Raw genomic sequence first — 20,716 nt, forward strand, 5'->3', positions numbered from 1 at the left:
AAAAATAGCAAGAGTTGTTGGTATCTAGTGAAAATGGGGTTTTTATAAATTAGTTTAAGGGACAAAATTTTTTAAAGTGTGATAGGTATATAAATAAACCAGTAATTTAGAGAATTATTTCCTTCTCACATTTTTTTTTTAATTCCAGAAGTCTCAGAATTGGTAATGTTTGTGTTAATCAAAGCTGTTCCAACACTTGGTTTCCTTTTACCAATTATAACTTAAAGTACTTCGTAAACCATGCGTGATCCTCAACTTGGATTTCTGTAGGGTGCCATTTTTTGTTTGTCTCTAATGGGACATCATGGGGGTCAGTAGGCCAGAGCATTGTGGTACAGGGGTGCACACTTCATCCTCACACAGGTCAATTAGCCTTGCCATAGAGAAGCAGTGTTGGCTGAGGCCCTTCTGTCTGGGTCAGCCATTATGCAGACACCTACTTTGGTGCCAGAAACAGCAAGGGAAAGCAGGCAGATGGTTCTACCCAGACAGCAACTCCATGAGAAGCCCGGCCGGAGGCCTCTGTGCTGGCTGGGTGGTTTCATCAGTTGGTCTGATCACGTGTAAGTGGAGAGGGGAAAACCCTTGATAAATAAAGTAACATCTGTGCTAATAGGCATGGTGGAGGAGAGAACCATTCTGGTTTACAAAAGATCGGTCAGGTTGCCTAACTATAAAAATACAACATGAAGGCGATAGCCTAAAAGCCCAAAAGATGGGGACATTTCCCCACAAATGCCATTTAGTTAGCCTGTCAAACACAATCCCTTCTAGGAGAGAGCCTTTTTTTTTCCAGTTAAAATGTTCAGAAGACCGGCAATTGCCTTAACAACTGAGCTTAACATTTCAATACCTTTTGAATTTTTAAAGGCTAGGAAGTTCTTAAGACAAGCCATACACATATGATGATTTTTTTAAAAGAGCAGTAACAGGATTTTTGCAAATAGAAGGTTTATAACTATGTGAGTAAGGTTTTATTCTTCCACTGATTACACCTGTGTGAGGTTGTCCTAGTTAAATACTTTATTTTAATTTCCAGTATGTTTTCTCGGGACTGTACATTTATTCAGTTTACTTTAAAATCTATAGTACATGATCCAGTTGTTTGTCACTATTCTTTTCTATTTACTCTATTTATTGTTTTTTTGTAAACAACCTCTAGAAAGGCAAAGTTATATTAAAATAGCTCATAATGTTGAAATGGTAATAGGCAGAAAAGCATATTTCTAAATGCTTAATGTATTTAACAGATATTACTTTTTATGATTATTATTAAAATATCTTCAGAAGATCAGGGTTGAATTTAAATACCATAGATAATGACATGTCTACCATTTTCTTTTTTTTTTTTTTTTTTTTTTGCGGCACGCGGGCCTCTCACCGCTGTGGCCTCTCCCGTCGCGGAGCACAGGCTCCGGACGCGCAGGCTCAGCGGCCATGGCCCACGGGCCCAGCCGCTCCGCGGCATATGGGATCCTCCCAGACCGGGGCACGAACCCGTATCCCCTGCATCGGCAGGCGGACTCTCAACCACTGCGCCACCAGGGAGGCCCTACCATTTTCTTTTTATTGCATTTATGTTTCAAAAGCATCCTTTATTCTCGGATATACTTAAACACAGCCTCTTTTTATTGAAAGTTACAGAAGAGAGCATGCATAACCCCAAAAAAATTAATTTATATTGGACTTTAAAATAAGTACTTGTGCAAAAACAGAAATATAGATCAATGGAACAGGATAGAAAGCCCAGAGATAACCCCACGCACATGTGGTCACCTTATCTTTGATAAAGGAGGCAAGAATATACAATGGAGAAAAGACAGCCTCTTCAATAAGCGGTACTGGGAAAATTGGACAGCTACATGTAAAAGAATGAAATTAGAACACTCCCTAACACTGTATACAAAAATAAACTCAAAATGGATTAAAGACCTAAATGTAAGGCCAGACACTATCAAACTCTTAGAGGAAAACATAGGCAGAACACTCTATGACATAAATCACAGCAAGATCCTTTTGGACCCACCTCCTAGAGAAATGGAAATAAAAACAAGAATAAACAAATAGGACCTAATAAAACTTAAAAGCTTTTGCATGGCAAAGGAAACCATAAACAAAATGAAAAGCCAACCCTCAGAATGGGAGAAAATATTTGCAAATGAAGCAAGTGACAAAGGATTAATCTCCAAAATATACAAGCAGCTCATGCAGCTCAATATCAGAAAAACAAACAACCCAATCCAAAAATGGGCAGAAGACCTAAATTGACACTTCTCCAAAGAAGATACACAGATTGCCAACAAACATATGAAAGGATGCTCAACATCATTAATCATTAGAGAAATGCAAATCAAAACTACAATGAGGTATCACCTCACACCAGTCAGAATGGCCATTATCAAAAAATCTAGAAACAGTAAATGCTGGAGAGGGTGTGGAGATAAGGGAACCCTCTTGCACTGTTGGTGGGAATGTAAATTGATACAGCCACTATGGAGAACAGTATGGAGGTTCCTTAGAAAACTAAAGATAGAACTACCATATGACCCAGCAATCCCATTACTGGGCATATACCCTGAGAAAACCATAATTCTAAAAGAATCATGTACCCCAATGTTCATTGCAGCACTAGTTACAATAGCCGGGACATGGAAGCAACCTAAGTGTCCATCGACAGATGAATGGATAAAGAAGATGTGGCACATATATACAATGGAATATTACTCAGCCATAAAAAGAAACGAAATTGAGTTATTTGTAGTGAGGTGGATGGATCTAGAGTGTGTCATACAGAGTGAAGTAAGTCAGAAAGAGAAAACAAATACCGTATGCTAACACATATGTATGGAATCTAAAAAAAGAACTGTTCTGAAGAACCTAGGGGCAGGACAGGAATAAAGACGCAGACATAGAGAATGGACTTGAGGACACGGGGAGGGGGAAGGGTAAGCTGGGACGAAGTGAGAGAGTGGCATGGACATATATACACTACCAAATGTAAAATAGATAGCTAGTGGGAAGCAGCCACATAGCACAGGGAGATCAGCTCAGTGCTTTGTGACCACCTAGAAGGGTGGGATAGGGAGGGTGGGAGGGAGACGCAAGAGGGAGGAGATATGGGGATATATGTATATGTATAGCTGATTCACTTTGTTATACAGCAGAAACTAACACACCACTGTAAAGCAATTATACTCCAATAAAGATGTTAAAAAAATTTTTTTAAATAAGCGCTTGTACTTACAGTAGAATAAATTGACCCCAAACAGTGTAAGAATTACTTCTGAATAGAACAGTGAAGCCACTCTGAACAGAACTGGCATAGGGACATTGGAAAGCTGTCTTGGGAGCCTGTCACCCTGCTTCTCCCTGCATCCTACTCCATGTTGAGAAGAGGTCTCTTGTACTGTTACCAAATAGGCATCTATCCATGCAGCCATCTGTTAAAACCGCCTTAGAGCAGGGAAATAGTAAAGTGCTTCACAACCTCCCCAGCGGGATTAGCAGCTGTGTTCAGAAGTAAGTCTAAATCCTTGCCATTCAGAGTGTGGTCCATGGACCAGCTGTGTAGTCATCCCCTGGGAGCTTGTTAGAAGTACTGACTCTCGGGCCCCACCTCAGACCTGCTAAATTAGACATTCTCCAGGTGATTTTCATGCATGTTAAAGATTGAAAAGAATTAGTCTGAGTAAGGTTAACGGAATACCAAATCAGAAATGAGATTTCCTATAGATAAAGCCAGCTTCAGATACATCCTGGTGTGAACCTGTTCTCCTAGTGGGTGATGGGTAAGTGCTTTCCATGCGTGAACTCTGCTCTTAGGACATTTTGCATGTATTAGCTCCTTTAACCCTCAAAAGACTCTGTGAGGTCAGTTCTGTAATTATCGCCCATTTTACAGATGAGAGTACTGAAGCACAGAGAGGCTGTGTTTAATTCTCTTCTGCAAAAAAAAATGTTACTAGTCATGCCTGGACAATCGATAATTTCTGCCTTATCAGAGCCCAGAAAAATAAAATGGGGTAAGAAACTAAGATCTTTTTTTTACTTCCTCAGTAAAAATTATGAGAGGAAGTTGAATAAGAAGAAACTTCTTTCTCTAAATTTTGTGAGCTTCACATGTTCTACTTGTAAATTATTGTTTATAAACAATCCGTATCCCCTGTCCCACCCACTGCAAGCTCTTGATTGGAGTTAATTATTTTAACTGCCCACACCTGACTTCAAAAGGATATTTGGAACATTGCCACATGGAAACCAATGAAGTGAATGTAGATTTATTATGTAATTGGTCAACTTGAGGGATTTGCTGAAAGACAATACAGCAAATGTTTGCATGGAAAAATAAGTTTCTCCCTCTATTTCATCTGGTGGCCCTGTCCTGCAGCTCTTCGTGGGCTGCTTCGGGGAACAGGTTCGGATGGTCCCTGTTAGTGATCAAATGAGGGAGAGTGATCAGAGAGCCCGGCTGGCAGAAGTCTGGCCCATGCCTCACCTGGCCACGCTTATTTTAGGGCAGGCCATTTTTAACTTTATAAGAAGGCAGTATTCTTTTTTTATTTTGGTAAAATGGACATAAAATCTGCCATCTTCATCATTGTTAAGTGTACAGTTCAGTGGTATTAAATTCTTTCATTGTGTTGTGCGTCCATCTCCATAACTCAGCCTATCCTGTAAATTTGAAACTGTACACGTTAAACAATAACCCTCGCCTCCCTCGCCACCCTTCCTTTGGCAACCACCACTCTACTTTCTGTCTTTATGATTTTGACTACTCTAAGTATCTCATATAAATGGTACTGTATGTAAATACCATACAGTATTTGTATTTTTCTGACTAGCTTAGCATGTCTTCAAGGTTCATCCACGTTGTAACATATGTCAGGATTTCCTTCCTTTTTCAGGCTGAATAATATTCCATTGTAGGTACTTAAACCACATTTTGCTTATCCATCCATCTGTCAGTGGACACTTGAATTACTTCCACATTTTAGCTATTATGAATAATGCTTCGGTGAACATGGGTGTATAAATATCTCTTTGAGACTCCACTTTCAGTTACTTTGGGTATATACCCAGAAGTGGAATTTCTGGATCATTCGGTAATTCCATTTTTAATTTTTGAGAAACATTTATACTGTTTTCCACATCACCCTATACCATTTTACATTCCTACCAGCAGTGTACAAGGGTTCCAATTTCTCCACATCCTCACCAACATTTGTTATTATCTGATTTTTGGATAGTAGCCATCCTAATAGGTATGAGATGGTATCTCATTATGGTTTTGATTTGCCTCTCCCTGATGATTAGTGATGTTGAGCATCTTTTCATGTGCTTGTTGGCCATTTGTATATCTTCTTTGAAAAAATATCTATTAAAGTCCTTTACCCATTTTTTAATCAGGTTGGGTTTTTTTGTTTTCGTTGCTATTGAGTTTTAAGAGTTCTCTATATATTCTCTGTATTAATCCCTTATCAGACATATGATTTGCACATATCTTCTCATTCTGTGGGCTGCCTTTTTACTCTGTTGTGCACAAAAACACAAATTTTTTGATTTTTTGTGCACAGTTTTTTGATGCACAAAAAAATTTTTGATGCACAAAATTTTTGTAATTTTCATGAAGTCCAGTTTTTCTACTTTTTCTTTTGATGCCTGTGCATTTGGTGTCATATCTAAGAAATCATTGCCAAATTTAACTTCATGAAGTTTTGCTCTGTTTTCTTCTAAGTGTTTTATAGTTTTATGTCTTACATTTAGGTCTTTGCTCCATTTTGAGTTAATTATTTGTTTATGGTGAGAGATAAGGGTCCAACTCAATTCTTTTGCAAATGGTTATCCAGTTTTCCCAGCAACATTTATTGAAAATACTGTCCTTTCCCACGTTGAATGGTCTTGGCACCCTTGCAAAAATTATTTGACCCTATATGTGAGAGTTTATTTCTGGTGCTTTATTCTGTTCTATTGATCTATATGTCTGTCTTTTTGCCAGTACCATGCTGTTTTGATTACTGTAAATCTGTAGTGAGTTTTGAAATCAGGAAGTGTAAGTCCTCCAGATTTGTTCTTCTTCAAGATTGTTTTGACTACGCAGAGTCCCTTGAGATTCCATATGAATTTTAGGTTGAATTTTTCTCTTTCTGCAAAAACATCATTGGGATTTTGATAGAGATTGCATTGACTCTGTAGGTCATTTTGGATAGTATTGACATTCTAACAATGTTAAGTCTTCTAATCCGTGACCTTGGAATTTTATTTCCATTTATCTCTCTTTAATTTCTTTCAGCCATTTTTATGGTTTTCTACATATAAGATTATGTCATTTAAAAACAGAGATAGTTTATTTCTTCCTTTCCAATTTGAATGCTTTTTATTTCTCTTTCTTGTGTAATTGCTCTGGTTGGAACTTCCAGTGTTGAATAGAAGTTGTGAAGCTGGAACATCCTTGTTTTTTCTACTCCTGATCTTAAAGGAAAAGCTTTCAGTCTTTCATCATTGAATATGATGTTTGCTGTGGCATTTTTCATGTATGGTTTTTATTATGTTGAAGTACTTTCCTTTCACTAGTTAATTGAATGGTTTTATCATGAAAAGGTGTTGAATTTTTTTAAATGCTTTTTCTGCACCTATTGAGATGATCATGCATTTTTTTCTCATTTTGTTAATGTGGTATTGTTCACACTTTCATATGTTGAACCATCCTTGCATCCTAGGGATAAATACATACATATATACACATATATATACATATATATGTATGTATATATATATTCTTTTTTATGTTCTTTTCCCTTATAGGTTATTACAAAATATTAAGTATCTAAATGTCCTAGTCTTTAATGTCTGGCTCCCCAAAGGGGAGAAAGAGAAAAATGAAGTGGGGCATAAAGGGTGCAGGCTGTTTAAATCCAGTGGAAGTCACTTCATCTGGAGAGGGAGAAGTTTGCAGTAATGGAAGGAGGTGTGACAGTGCTCACCCTCCTCTTTGTCTGCACCTCTGTGATCAGAAACAGCAATCAGTGATCAGCACAGATCCCTGATATTTGAAGGGCAGGGTCCTTTTTGCCCACTCTGGCTCCCACAAGCTGCATGCAAGCTGCTCTAAGAACAAGGGCACAGCTGCCTGCCACAGGGCTAGGGGTAGCATAGCTCCCAGGGAGCTCCTATTGTGCTAAGAGCTGAAATGGACCGAAATCAACTACAATCTACCCTCCATGCCTTCCCTGGGAAGTGGACAGTCTTTAATAGACTCCAACATTCCAAAATAGTTACATCAGGCAGATTCTGCTGGTGCAGTTATTGTGTAGGTGGGGAGACAGATTTCTGGTGTCTCCTACTCCCCCATCTAACCCAGGGCAATATTCCTTAATGTAGTTGTTTTATTCAGCTTGCTGGAGGAAACTAAAGTATGAAAATTCATAAAGTACTGTCAAGTTTAGGTTTTAGCACCTTTGTTCTAGGCTATAACAGGCTGGAAGGAGCATCACCCCATTATAGCATGACATCGGGAGGAGGGAAAGGCCTCCATGCTTGTTATGAAAACCCATCTGAGGGTTTTCAGAGGAAAAGGACATCTCTGGTGTCCACAGGTGGTATGCGTCTCAGTGCTGGGACATAGCACTGCTTCAGTGACTGAGAAAAAAAAAAGTCCACTTGTGTAAGTTCTGCTCCTAGCTAGCCACCTAGCCATATTAAAATTTATTTATAAAAATAAGGGGTTGAAATACATTATCTCTAAAGGAAATTCCAGAACTGAAATGATATGAGTTGCTAAATACGTTAAGCTTTGAGTTTCAGTTCAGAATTTCTAAAGGCCTTTTTCATTCACATTTAACATGTTTGTTTACATCCTGTCTGAAAATAGGAACTGTTTTATTTACTGGGGAAATTTGATAACCATCTTTACTTTTTTGTGTCTTTGAGAATCACATTCTTTCTAGGCAACCCATGCAGAACAGCATCCAGTGATGTTCCCACTTTAAGTGCAGAGAAAGGAGCCATTACCCTGAAAGTGCTGCTCAGGGCTTGTATGTTGTACATTGGACAAAATATTATAATCATTTACTTTTTCACAAATTATTTCATTTAAGTTATTCTTACTGCTTAGTGTTGTTTAGGGAGCAGATTTGTTTAGACTACAGTGTTGCTTACAGTTTGATTTGGAATCAGTTTTAGTAATTTAAAAATATTAATATTTCCTTTTTCTCCTTAGTAATCACCTTTTACTTTTTTGTCTTATTTTCTCTCTATTATGTCATTTGAATAATAATTTGATTTGATAATTACAAAAGTATGATCTGATTTCACTGTAGAAAACCCAGAAAAAATAAGAGAGAAAATGACCTACAATCGCACCGTTTGGAGAATAACCAATATAAACAGTTTGCTGAATGTCTTTCCCCTTTTTTCCAAAAACAGAATCATTCTTTGCCTACTACTTTTCTAGTCAGTATATATGTTATTGTTAAATGTTCTCCTGTGAGAACATTTAATTTCAAGTTGCATAATATTCTGTGCATCAATGTGTACCATACCACAGGTTACCAAGTCCCCTGTCACTAGACATTTCGGATCTGTGTTGAAAGGACGAGGAATTTCCTGGGAGTTGTTTTTGCCCGTGTCCCTAATTCCTTGGAATAACTTTATAGAAACTATATTAATAATCTAAAGACAACAAAAGGAACATTTACTGAGTGTTTACCATTCACCAAGCACTGTGCAAAGCACTTCATCTGGAATATCTCATGTAATTCAATCCCCAACAGTCAGCTGAGATAGGGGTTATTATTATCCCCATTTTATAAACAGAAAAGTGAGGCTCAGCAAGCTCGGCTCTCAGGTTGGGGTCACAGAGGCGGTCCGTGCGGGTGTGATACACACTGATGCTAGGGCTGCTGACTGTGCCCCAGCTCGCTCCCTGCGTCCCACACCCAGAGCACTGATTTTTATGCTCCTGAAAAGCCTTCTTCGTGCTCCTCGTCTGTGTTTTCCAGTGGCATCTTCCTCTGCTGACACCATATGCTCCGGCTGGGGTTCCATCCGCACCATGTGTGTATTTTGCCCTATGTAACCACAGCTTCCTCAGAACATCTGAGGCCTTCCCACTTTTTCTCCTCGAGACTTTCCGTTTCCTTCACTTCCCACTCCTTCTTCACCCATCTGCTCGATAACGACGGGGTGTCTCTCCTGTCTTCTGGCTGCTATATTTAGCCTGTTCCTGCTGCCTGCCAGTCGGTGTCTGTTGCTTGTCTGCCGCTCTGCAGTCTGAGGACACCCCGCTCGGAAGCTCAGCGGAACTCCACCCTGGTGCCCTTCCTGCCCCCCTTTTCTCCAAACCAAGCGCGCTGGGGTCTCCATTAGTCCATGGACAAGGACCCTGCTGCTGCCTGTGTGATCACGAGCAGGGCAGCGTGTCAGGGCAGTGGGCACTGCAGTCGGCACGTTGGGCCCCAGCCCCCGAAACATCAGTATGTGAAGCAGAAACATAACAGGGATGGAAGGGAGGGAGGGGAGCCTTCCTGCCGGTCCTCCACTCCTGCTGTTCTCCACACCCTCCTCGACTCAGTGACAGGCTCTTTGCCCGTGTCCCGAACTTTTCTGACTCCACTCCTTTGTTCACTGGGTCCCTGCTTCCTAAAACATCTTCCTTCGTTTCCTCTGAGCCAAGTCCCCCTTCTTCAAGACCCATCAAAAATGCTGCCTCTTCCAGAAAATCTGCCCTCATTTCTACCTCTGTGGAGGCCATCTGCCCTCCCCATAACTGTGAAGTTTCTTTTTTCATATCCGCTGCAAAACTTCCCTGACCCCCCTCTTGGCTTGATGTATAGGTCTGACCTCCTGCTAAATTTGCAGAGGTTGGAATACATGTCTCGTTTGTTATTATATTTCCCACAAGGGCCAGCACAATACAAATGAATATATTTGTTGAAGAAATTAATGAATAAGTGAATAAACAATAAACTACAAAATCTCATCCTGTTATTAACCCAGAAAGAACATAAATATGTTGAAGCATTTAACAAAATTGATATATTTAATCCACATATTATAAAACAATTTAAACATTTGAGACATATAATACGTGAGTGGAAGTGTAATAATGCATCAACTATTTGGGGGTGAATGGTGGTAGAAGCACCACTTTTTAAAAAGCAAATTCAAAAAACATTTCTCCAGATACAGTCCAAGCAGAAATCATTCTGCAAACTAAATGGAACACAGCCAGTCATACCTGAGTGTTTTTGAAGGAAAATAATTTAGTAAGCCATTTGGGGTTAGGACTTAACATTGGAAATAGTGAATTTCTCTTAAAGGAAACTTGAGATACGACGTTATTCCTTGTAAGTCCTAGTAGTAATCAAGCATAAGAAAGAATATATATACATGGGGAAATAGGAGTAGTGGGCTAAGTGACTTGGGTTCTCAAACAGCTTTGTCAACCTTGGCATCACTTCCAAAGAACGTGGCTTACAGAGGAGACCATGTTTCATGTAGGACATGATGAGAGGGTCTACCTCACAGGTTTATTGTGAGGATTAAATGAGTTCATGCATGTGAAGCGCAGGGTCTCGCATATCATAACCACTATAAAAGGGTTAGATGACGGCTGTTTTCCTCTTCTGATGGGACGGCTCTCGTCCTTGGTCCTTCTCTGCAGGGCTGCCAGGTCCATCTGGTGCTGTGTTGCACACGTCTGCACACCACCCTACTTCATAATCCTCCATCAGTTTCTTGCCTTACGCATCAGTTCATTATCCAGAACTTAAGACAGTAATGGGCTCCCAAGCCCTAATTCATCTTTCTGAGCTGGACCACATAAAAGTTTTAAACCAAGAGTGAATCATAGACCTCTGTATTTAAAATCTATTTTATTGTTTTGACCTGATAAAAAAAAGTGTTTAAAAAAAGAATAATTGCCTTTATGGAGTACCTGTTCTTTGCCAGACACTCTCCATGTGTGATCATTTGCTTCTCCCACCAATACTGCCACGTGGGGGTGAGGGGACCAAGAAATTAAGGAACTTGTTCAAGATTACACAGCCAGTAACTGGTAGAAAGAGGATTCGAACCCAGGTGTGTCTTCCCCTGAATTCCGCCCTGTTTCACCATCCTCCCTCCTGTAACAGAACATGTATGTGAAAGTAAATATAGTAAGCGTTTCTCTTCATGTCTTATTTATACATAAAAATGACACTAACCGGTTGTTTTTGTAAAACCTCAAGGCAATTAGCCAAGCATTTGTTTTTGATTACAGAGGACCATTAACGAAAACAATTGACTAAAGCTGTCAGTGTCTGAAGCATGTTAGTCGTTAGTCGGGAGGCATGTGGAGCCTGAGAAGTTAAGATAGGAATGGAAAGTCAGTTCTCACAATTTTAGAAGCTTGATTCTCGGCTCTTCTTTTATCTGTAATTATATGAAAGAGTGAAGAATAAATGACAAGCCACCCTTTTGCCTCCAAGTGATGCCATTTCTATTTATAAAGTCTGAGTGATTGTTGAAGGGCTTAGGAATATTTTAAGATGAAGCAAACTCTAGAGAGATCATACACTGAATTTCGAACTTTCAAACGGAAGAGGTTCTTGCGCCCCTCAACCTGTTTGAACCAGAATGCTCCTCTTATCTCATAATTGGGCTTTAGTGTCAGCTTTCCTTTGGAAAAAAAAAAAAAGGTTTAAATTAATGAAAACTGTGCCACTTTCTACAGAGCAGATTCCATTTGTATTGAGGTTTACTCAGGATTTTGGCAAGCAAGATGCTCTTCACTTGCCATCGGTGTCCTAAGCACAAGTGCTCGCCTGGAAGACTGTGTCTTATATCCCCGTGTGCTCAGCCAGCACGCACTTCCGGCTGCCGCGCTCTCGGGTCTGCCCTGTACGCTTATGCAGGTTGTGCACTGCACAGTTCAGAGGGCGCCAGTCTCAGCGCATTTTCCTTGCAGTCATGTTCCTACCAGCACGGTAACGCGTTTGAAGGAAGAGACCCCCTTGAGCTCCATACTTCCCTACAACTGTCAGTGCCTCACCAACCACAGGCAAGACCTGCGTCCCCTCCAGCTCTTCTTCCTTCCCAGCTTTTAAAAAGAAAACAAACTGAATACAATAAATCCATTGAGGTAGGAATGACTGCTGGGGTTTAAGGCTCCCAAGGGCTTTTGCATCTTACAAGAAGTGATGGCTTAATCCAAACTAAACTCATACATAGAGTAAATAGACAAGAGGTTTTTAAGCCAGGAGGTGGTACATTCCTGGTGTCCTTTGTCCATTCCAGGCTCTCAGCACCCCAAATCGTAGCCGAGTGCAAGGACAGACTCTGGCCATACCTGGGTCCCCTTCTTTCAAAAGACTGCCACAAACTGGCCTCAGTACAGTTTGAGACTCTTCCAGTTGGGTTTGTATCTGTGACACATTGAAAAGGTGACTTGTTCCACAGGAGGGACAGGAGGCTGGGATCAGGATTCCCAGGGCAGTTATTCTTATTTCTTTGTAAGACTTTCATGTACTCTCCCTCATCCTCTAGTTTATATACCTTTCCTAGTCCAACTCCAAGCTTGTAAACTCCTTGGGAGCAAAGTATCTAACTTCTGCCTTCTCCAGAGGGTGCCAGAGTTAGGCCCAGACTGGGTCGAGGGTTACTGAAGTTGACATGACTTGTTAATAGCAGGACCAGGAATAGAACTCGGATTTCCTCGTGCCATATACCACTCTAGTGTTCTTCCCGTCCCACCGCCATGTCAGCTATCTGTGGCTACGTAACAAACCACCCCCAAACCCCGCTCCTCAAAACGGCATTGTTACTTCTCATAGGTTTGCCGGCCAGGCCTCTGGACGAGGCTGGGTCGGGCTGCTCTTCTGTTCCACACGATGCTGACTGGGTTACTCATTTGCTGGCTTCAGACAGGTTGAGCTGAAGGGTCCAGGAGGACGCCATTCACGTGTCTAGGACCTCACTGCTTCTCCTGTGGCCTCTTTCTCTCCATATTGTCTCTCCTCCCCTTCAGTATCCTAGCCTGAGCTTCTTGACAACTATGGTAGCCCTCTTCCTCTAGTGAAAGCAGAAGAAAGCAGAAGTTGGCAGGCCTCTTACACTAGCCCCCAGCTGGAACAGTTTGACTTCTGCTGCATTCTCTGGATCAAGGCAAGTGACAGGCCAGCCAGGATTCAAGGGGAGGAGAAATAGACACTATCTCTTGATGAGTGAAACGGCATGTACATTGAGGGAGGGAAGGAATGGATGGCGGCCATCTTTGGAGACGAACCACAACCAGGATTAACCAACACATGTAGCCTTCTTTCTGTGATTCCTATAGGGCCCTGATAGAACGGGGAAACTCAAGTTTGTGCAGACACAAAGGAGAAGAAAAATGCCCTGAAACCACCTACCCAAGGCCCCAGTAATCATTCCCTGTCTGAGCTTCTCCTGGTTGCATTTGTCTTTACTTGAGTATCAGAAGAGAGGCTGCTTCGCCTTGTGGGATGTATAAAGTACATGGTTCATGCTTGTGTAATCCTACAGTGGGCATTTCACAGTAATTTGTTTTTAGAGCTATGGCTATGTCTGTTTTCTGCGTCAAGCATTTAAATGCATATTCCTAAGGGCTCATCCTCCAGGCAGCCGTTAAAAGCAGTGCTTTTCAGTGCTGCGTATGTGTATTGCTAAAATGTGGTACACCTACAAGTAACCTTTTCAACTGTTGATTTCCATCTATGTGTCAAATTATATTCAGTCTCTAAGAAAAAGTATCTCTTGGGAGGTTTCTCTTCCCTTTTTCTTGGTGACAAAGAGGATTCTTATGTGAAAAGATAAGTGTCTAACACTGGAAAATCAGTTTGCTAGCCTCGTCCAACTTTGAGGATTACTCTCTTTCTCTGAGAAAAACTCCCTTAATCTTCGAAATTTCCTTGGGAACTTTTTTGCATGTATTCCTTTTTTTCTTAAAAAAAAAAAACCCAAAACCCACATTTTATCCTTTTGTTACAGTTAGATTGTCTTTTACTGTTTAGATAATTATCCCACCCAGAGTATTTTTTTCCTGGAAACAGTCAAATAAATACAATCCTCTAGATTCTTATCAAGAGAGGAGACGTAAGAGCAGCTAATTATGGGCTGTGGGGACAGAACTTTTCCAAGTGCTTTGGGAAATCTCATGTTTTAAGAGATTATCATTGTCCAGAAAATGATGAGATTTGTCTGAAACAAATGGAAATCTTTGGTTTCTCAAATGTGTGTGAGAAAATGTAATGGTCTTGTACCAGCTGCCTAAGGAGTAGGGTCCACTGAAATCCCGTTTACTCTCTCAATTGGTGTGGCTCGGTAGTTACTGAAGATATTTTATGTACTTCTGTAATACGAGGTTGTATGGGTAAACATTTACACGTGGCGCAAAGCTGGCATTCAATTAGGAGAAGTCCAGATTTTTTTAAACCTCCACTTTACCCTTACTCTGGTTTGTTGGTGGTGGCAGTAGTGGGTTTGCTGTTGTTTATTTGTTGCTTTCTTTTGTTCTGTCTAGGGCTGAAAAGACACTGTGGCTCTTTAACAGTCCAGATCATTTGGAGGACTTTGGGGATTTTCTTTGATTTTTTTTTTCTTCATTTTCATATCTTTGCTCGCTTCATTTTAGGAAGAAGAATTAGAAGCCCAGATTTCCCTCCTTCAAGGACAGTTGAATGACCTGGATGCCATGTGCAAATACTGTGCGAAGGTGATGGACACTCATCTTGGTGAGTGAAGTACTTTGGCCCTTGGCACGCTGACAGTCGTGACAGTAACAGCCCGGCCGCGAGGGCCTGTGTTGAGCGCTTTATGTGAATTATCTCATGTAACCCACACAGCAGAGCTGTAGTAGGTGTACGGTTACTATCCACCTTGTGCACATGAGGAAACTGATGCACGGAGATTAATACAGTTTCCCCAAATTATAACACCAGTGAGTAGAGGAGAAATTCAAAATCAAGCAGTCTGACTCTAGATTTCAGCTCTTAACGGCTACACTGCCCTTTGTAAATATCTCTCTGCCCCAAACCAAAATGAAATATTGAACTTTCAAGATTAGATGGTCAGTTCTACTCTTGTGCTAACCTGCATATCATCACTCATGTGATGATTATTTTGGCAGTGCTTTTGTTATTTTTTTAAGTATATGTTTTTAACCACCTGCCCAAAATGCATGTCAGGACCCTGACCTTTTCTTACTTCTGACTGTGCCTATACTTTAAGAAATGTCTTAAAAAAAAAAAGTCTTATTTTGAAGTTGAGTTTATGTGTGAGTTGCCCATATGTCACATGAGAGAGTCTTCAGGCCTTATTCTCTACATTTGTGAAAGTTCTGTGTTTTGTATTAGAAGAGGTCTCTGCTGGACCACCTGTGTATTGCTTCAGGAACTCCATTCTGCTTGCAGAACTTTTATAATCCATACTGTGGTTATTTTCAGCCCACTTATGGACACCCTTTCCTTCTCCATTCTCCAGAGTCTAGTATATGTAGTTTGGGAGCAAATTAGGTAAACAGGACATGTTATCTCATGGAAATGGCTGGTATGCTGCCTGGTGAGTGTGGAGAAGTAGCAATACCAAGCACTGTGAGAAATCAGGACATACCCCATCTAGGAGGGGAAACCAAAGAGAACCTTCCAAGGCCTCTTCCCACTGGCGGGGGCCATGAGCATGGCGCATCTCTGGGGCCTTCGCTGAAGATAGACTTTATGTTTGTTTGGTTTTTTAAAATTTTCTTCATTTTATTCCACAAATATTGAGCTCCTGCAACATGCCAGGCCCTTTTCTAGACACTGGAGAAATACTAGTGAACAAAACAGATGAAAATCATGTATATTTCACAGCTCAATCCTATTTTTAACAATTGAAAACAGCCATTTTTTATCAGTTTCGTGTTTAGCCTTCAGAAATAAACTATGTTTGTACAAACCAATATAACCCTGCACTTATCCTTTCAGAGTGCAAGTAGAGCATAACCCTCACACTGTTGTGCACTTTGATTTCTCATTGAACACTATGTTATGGAGAGCACTTCTATGTGAATACAGAGAGTGGCCTTGTGCTTTCTTACACCTGCACTGAATCTCCTTATATGGCTGTATCGTAATTCATTTAACCCCAGACTAATGAGCATCTAAGATGTTGCCAATCTTTTAACATTACAAATGATGTTAAAATGAAGAATCTTATATAACCTTTCACACATGTACAAGCATATGGTATAAATTCCTACTTTTCACCCTTTAAAGGAGTGTTTAAATAACTGTTGTACGTCTAAGACAGCCCTGAAGCTCAGTCCTTGGTTTTCCTAGACTCAGGGAGCAGTTGTTTGTAGAACATGAAGCTTATTATAGACAAACACTTTATGTAGGAATAACAGTGACAGCCCAGGCAAAATCTAATCATTTGAATTAGCCGAGTAATGGAGACAAAGGCAAAGTGAATTCCTGGTGGCAAAATTATCCAGATAATTAAGTTCCTGTACTTGACTTTGCTCTGGCAAGTTGGTCTTAATAATAAATCAGGAACACAATCCTCACTTGCCTCCAAAATTCAGTCGTCCTTCCTCTTTTTTAGAAGAATGAAAAAACTCAAGAGGGATGAATATAGACTTTATACCTCAGATTCTATCAGTCACCCAGCCTTCTGGGTCCTGAGTCCATGACATGTGGCCAAAACGGCTGTCGTCTGGATGTAGCCTAAAACATACTGACCTGGAGCCAGTAATACACGCTCTCTTACGGCTTTGGAGAGGTGCTTGAACCAAGTGTCGCGCGGCCTCCCGCTCGCTGGGCACTGTTCTATCCTCTGCCTTCTTTCTGCTCTCTTGACCCCTCCTCCAGAGAAAGGGCTCAGGAGGGGAAGCTGCAGGAGAAACCGCGGTAGGTGATCAAAAGGGTAGTATCTGTAATCACAGAAAGACGTTCCCTGTCACATCTGCTTCCACCCTCTTCAAAACTCTATTTATATGTTTCTTTATGATCAATTTTTAAAATTCATATAGAATTGATTTTACATGAATCTTACAGCATCACAGTTTAAAATGCATCAAAAAGAAGGGGGTGGAATGAATTGGGAGATTGGGGTTGACATATATACACTTTGATGTATAAAATACATAACTTATGAGAACCTGCGGCACAGGGAACTCTGCTCAGTGCGCTGTGGTGACCTAAATGGGAAGGAAATCCAAAAAAAAGAGGGGATGTGTGTATACGTATGGCTGATTCACTTTGCTGTGCAGCAGAAACTAACACAGCCATGTAAAGCAACTATACTGCAATAAAAAAACTGCTTCAAAAAGAAGTAACGAAGAGGTAGTTTATGTAGAAATAACTGATATGTATTACATAACTAGTTTTAGTTAATTATTTAAATATAATTTTAATTTTAAAGTAAGTGTGGGCATGTGTGTGTGCACATGCACGTGTGTGTATTTCTTCCGTCTCCAGCTACATGGGTGACCTTCGTGTTACTTGATTTTTGGTTTTGACCAAAGTAGGAGAACAAAGAAGTGACTGAAAAGATTTACTGGAACTCTAGCAAAATCCTAGAGTAGGATATTTCCAAGTGGTTTGGGCCACATAGCAGCTTTTAAACCAACTTTACTTAAGCCTCAGAATTTTCAAACAGCTTTTGCTCTGATTTTTGTTCTTTCAGTCAGCACCAGAAGAGCATTTTCTCATTGCATGGGAGGGGGAAGCACTTTAATTAAATGCAGTGAATTTTCAACTAACCACAAAACTAGATTTGTTTTTGTGTATATGTTTCACTTTCAGCCAGAATCCCTTCACATGGCTGTCGAATTCTTTTTGCCATACAAATAGCATGACTGCATTTTTACAGTAGGGTCGAGGGTTGCTACAGAGAATTCGTGGCCCTGGGGGCTGCAGATGCATTTTATTTCATCTGCATATATAACGCTGGTTTATTAAAGGGTGTTCTGGGTTGTAGGCAGTTTTGACTGTAAGCAAAAATTTGAGGAAAACACAAAGATTAATTGAGGTGAAGCTCTTGATCTACTTTTTTATTATATCCTTTAAAAATGACTTTAATACCCTAGTATTTTTTCCATATGACCTTTTCTGTCTTTCCTATTTTTTTTATAACTTTATTGGAGTATAGTTGCTTCACAATGGTGTATTAGTTTCTGCTTTATAACAAAGTGAATCAGTTATACATATACATCTGTTCCCATATCCCTTCCCTCTTGCGTCTCCCTCCCTCCCACCCTCCCTATCCCACCCCTCCAGGCGGTCACAAAGCACCCAGCTGATCTCCCTGTGCTATGCGGCTGCTTCCCACTAGCTATCTACCTTACGTTTGGTAGTGTATATATGTCCATGCCTCTCTTTCCCTTTGTCACAGCTTACCCTTCCCCCTCCCCATATCCTCAAGTCCATTCTCAAGTAGGTCTGTGTCTTTATTCCTCTTTTACCCCTAGGTTCTTCATGACATTTTTTTTTCTTAAATTCCATACATATGTGTTAGCATACGATATTTGTCTTTCTCTTTCTGACTTACTTCACTCTGTATGACAGACTCTAGGTCCATCCACCTCATTACAAATAGCTCAATTTCGTTTCTTTTTATGGCTGAGTAACATTCCATTGTATATATGTGCCACATCTTCTTTATCCATTCATCTGATGATGGACACTTAGGTTGTTTCCATCTCCGGGCTATTGTAAATAGAGCTGCAATGAACATTTTGGTACATGACTCTTTTTGAATTATGGTTTTCTCAGGGTATATGCCCAGTAGTGGGATTGCTGGGTCATATGGTAGTTCTATTTGTACTTTTTTGAGGAACATCCATACTGTTCTCCATAGTGGCTGTACCAATTCACATTCCCACCAGCAGTGCAAGATTGTTCCCTTTTCTCCACACCCTCTCCAGCATTTATTGTTTCTAGATTTTTTGATGATGGCCATTCTGACTGGTGTGAGATGATATCTCATTATAGTTTTGATTTGCATTTCTCTAATGATTAAAGATGTTGAGCATCCTTTCATGTGTTTGTTGGCAGTCTGTATATCTTCTGTGGAGAAATGTCTATTTACGTCTTCTGCCCATTTTTGGATTGGGTTGTTTGTTTCTTTGTTATTGAGCTGCATGAGCTGCTTATAAATTTTGGAGATTAATCCTTTGTCGGTTGCTTCATTTGCAAATATTTTCTGCCATTCTGAGGGTTGGCTTTTGGTCTTGTTTATGGTTTCCCTTGCTGTGCAAAAGCTTTGAAGTTTCATTAGGTCCCATTTGTTTATCTTTGTTTTTATTTCCATTTCTCTAGGAGGTGGGTCAAAAAGGATCTTGCTGTGATTTATGTCATAGTGTTCTACCTGTGTTTTCCTCTAAGAGTTTGATAGTTTCTGGCCTTACATTTAGGTCTTGAATCCATTTTGAGCTTATTTTTGTGTATGGTGTTAGAGAGTGATCTAATCTCATACTTTTACATGTCCCTGTCCAGTTTTCCCAGCACCACTTATTGAAGAGGCTGTCCTTTCTCCACTGTACATTCCTGCCTCCTTTATCAAAGATAAGGTGACCATATGTGCGTGGGGTTATCTCTGGGCTTTCTATCCTGTTCCATTGATCTATCTTTCTGTTTTTGTGCCAGTACCATACTGTCTTGATTACTGTAGCTTTGTAGTATAGTCTGAAGTCAGGGAGCCTGATTCCTCCAGCTCCGTTTTTCGTTCTCAAGATTGCTTTGGCTATTCAGGGTCTTTTGTGTTTCCATACAAATTGTGAAATTTTTTGTTCTAGTTCTGTGAAAAATGCCAGTGGTAGTTTGATAGGGATTGTGTTGAATCTGTAGATTGCTTTGGGTAGTAGAGTCATTTTCACAATGTTGATTCTTCCAATCCAAGAACATGGTACATCTCTCCATCTATTTGTATCATCTTTAATTTCTTTCATCAGTGTCTTATAACTTTCTGCATACAGGTCTCTTGTCTCCTTAGGTAGGTTTATTCCTAGACATTTTATTCTTTTTCTTGCAATGGTAAATGGGAGTGTTTTCCTGATTTCACTTTCAGATTTTTCATCATTAGTATATAAGAATGCCAGAGATTTCTGTGCATTACTTTTGTATCCTGCTACTTTACCAAATTCATTGATTAGCTCTAGTAGTTTTCTGGTAGCATCTTTAGGATTCTCTATGTATAGTATCATGTCATCTGCAAACAGTGACAGCTTTACTTCTTCTTTTCTGATTTGGATTCCTTTAATTTCCTTCTCTTCTCTGATTGCTGTGGCTAAAACTTCCAAAACTATGTTGAATAATAGTGGTGAGAGTGGGCAACCTTGTCTTGTTCCTGATCTTAGTGGAAATGCTTTCAGTTTTTCACCATTGAGGACGATGTTGGCTGTGGGTTTGTCATATATGGCCTTTATTATGTTGAGGAAAGTTCCCTCTATGCCTACTTTCTGCAGGGTTTTTATCATAAATGGGTGTTGAATTTTGTCGAAAGCTTTCTCTGCATCTATTGAGATAATCATATGGTTTTTCTCCTTCAATTTGTTAATATGAGTATCACATTGATTGATTTGCGTATATTGAAGAATCCTTGCATTCCTGGAATAAACCCCACTTGATCTTGGTGTATGATCCTTTTAATGTGCTGTTGGATTCTGTTTGCTAGTATTTTGTTGAGGATTTTTGCATCTATTGTCATCAGTGATATTGGCCTGTAGTTTTCTTTCTTTGTGACA

General features: G+C 40.1%; 1 protein-coding gene across 2 annotated transcripts in view; it reads left to right on the forward strand.

The window, feature by feature from the left end:
• The window catches only part of TBC1D5 (TBC1 domain family member 5), a gene marked incomplete at both ends in the record, with an annotated part of 358,820 nt that overhangs the window by 316,358 nt on the left and 21,746 nt on the right, over window positions 1-20,716 (forward strand). For both annotated transcript variants that reach the window (XM_079704730.1, XM_079704731.1), the window contains one exon: window positions 14,627-14,726. In XM_079704730.1, coding sequence (XP_079560856.1) covers window positions 14,627-14,726 — 100 coding nt within the window. The remainder of the gene's footprint in view (window positions 1-14,626; window positions 14,727-20,716) is intronic.

This window comes from Hyperoodon ampullatus, assembly GCF_949752795.1.
Source record: "Hyperoodon ampullatus genome assembly, chromosome: 5".
Classification (NCBI taxonomy): domain Eukaryota; kingdom Metazoa; phylum Chordata; class Mammalia; order Artiodactyla; family Ziphiidae; genus Hyperoodon; species Hyperoodon ampullatus.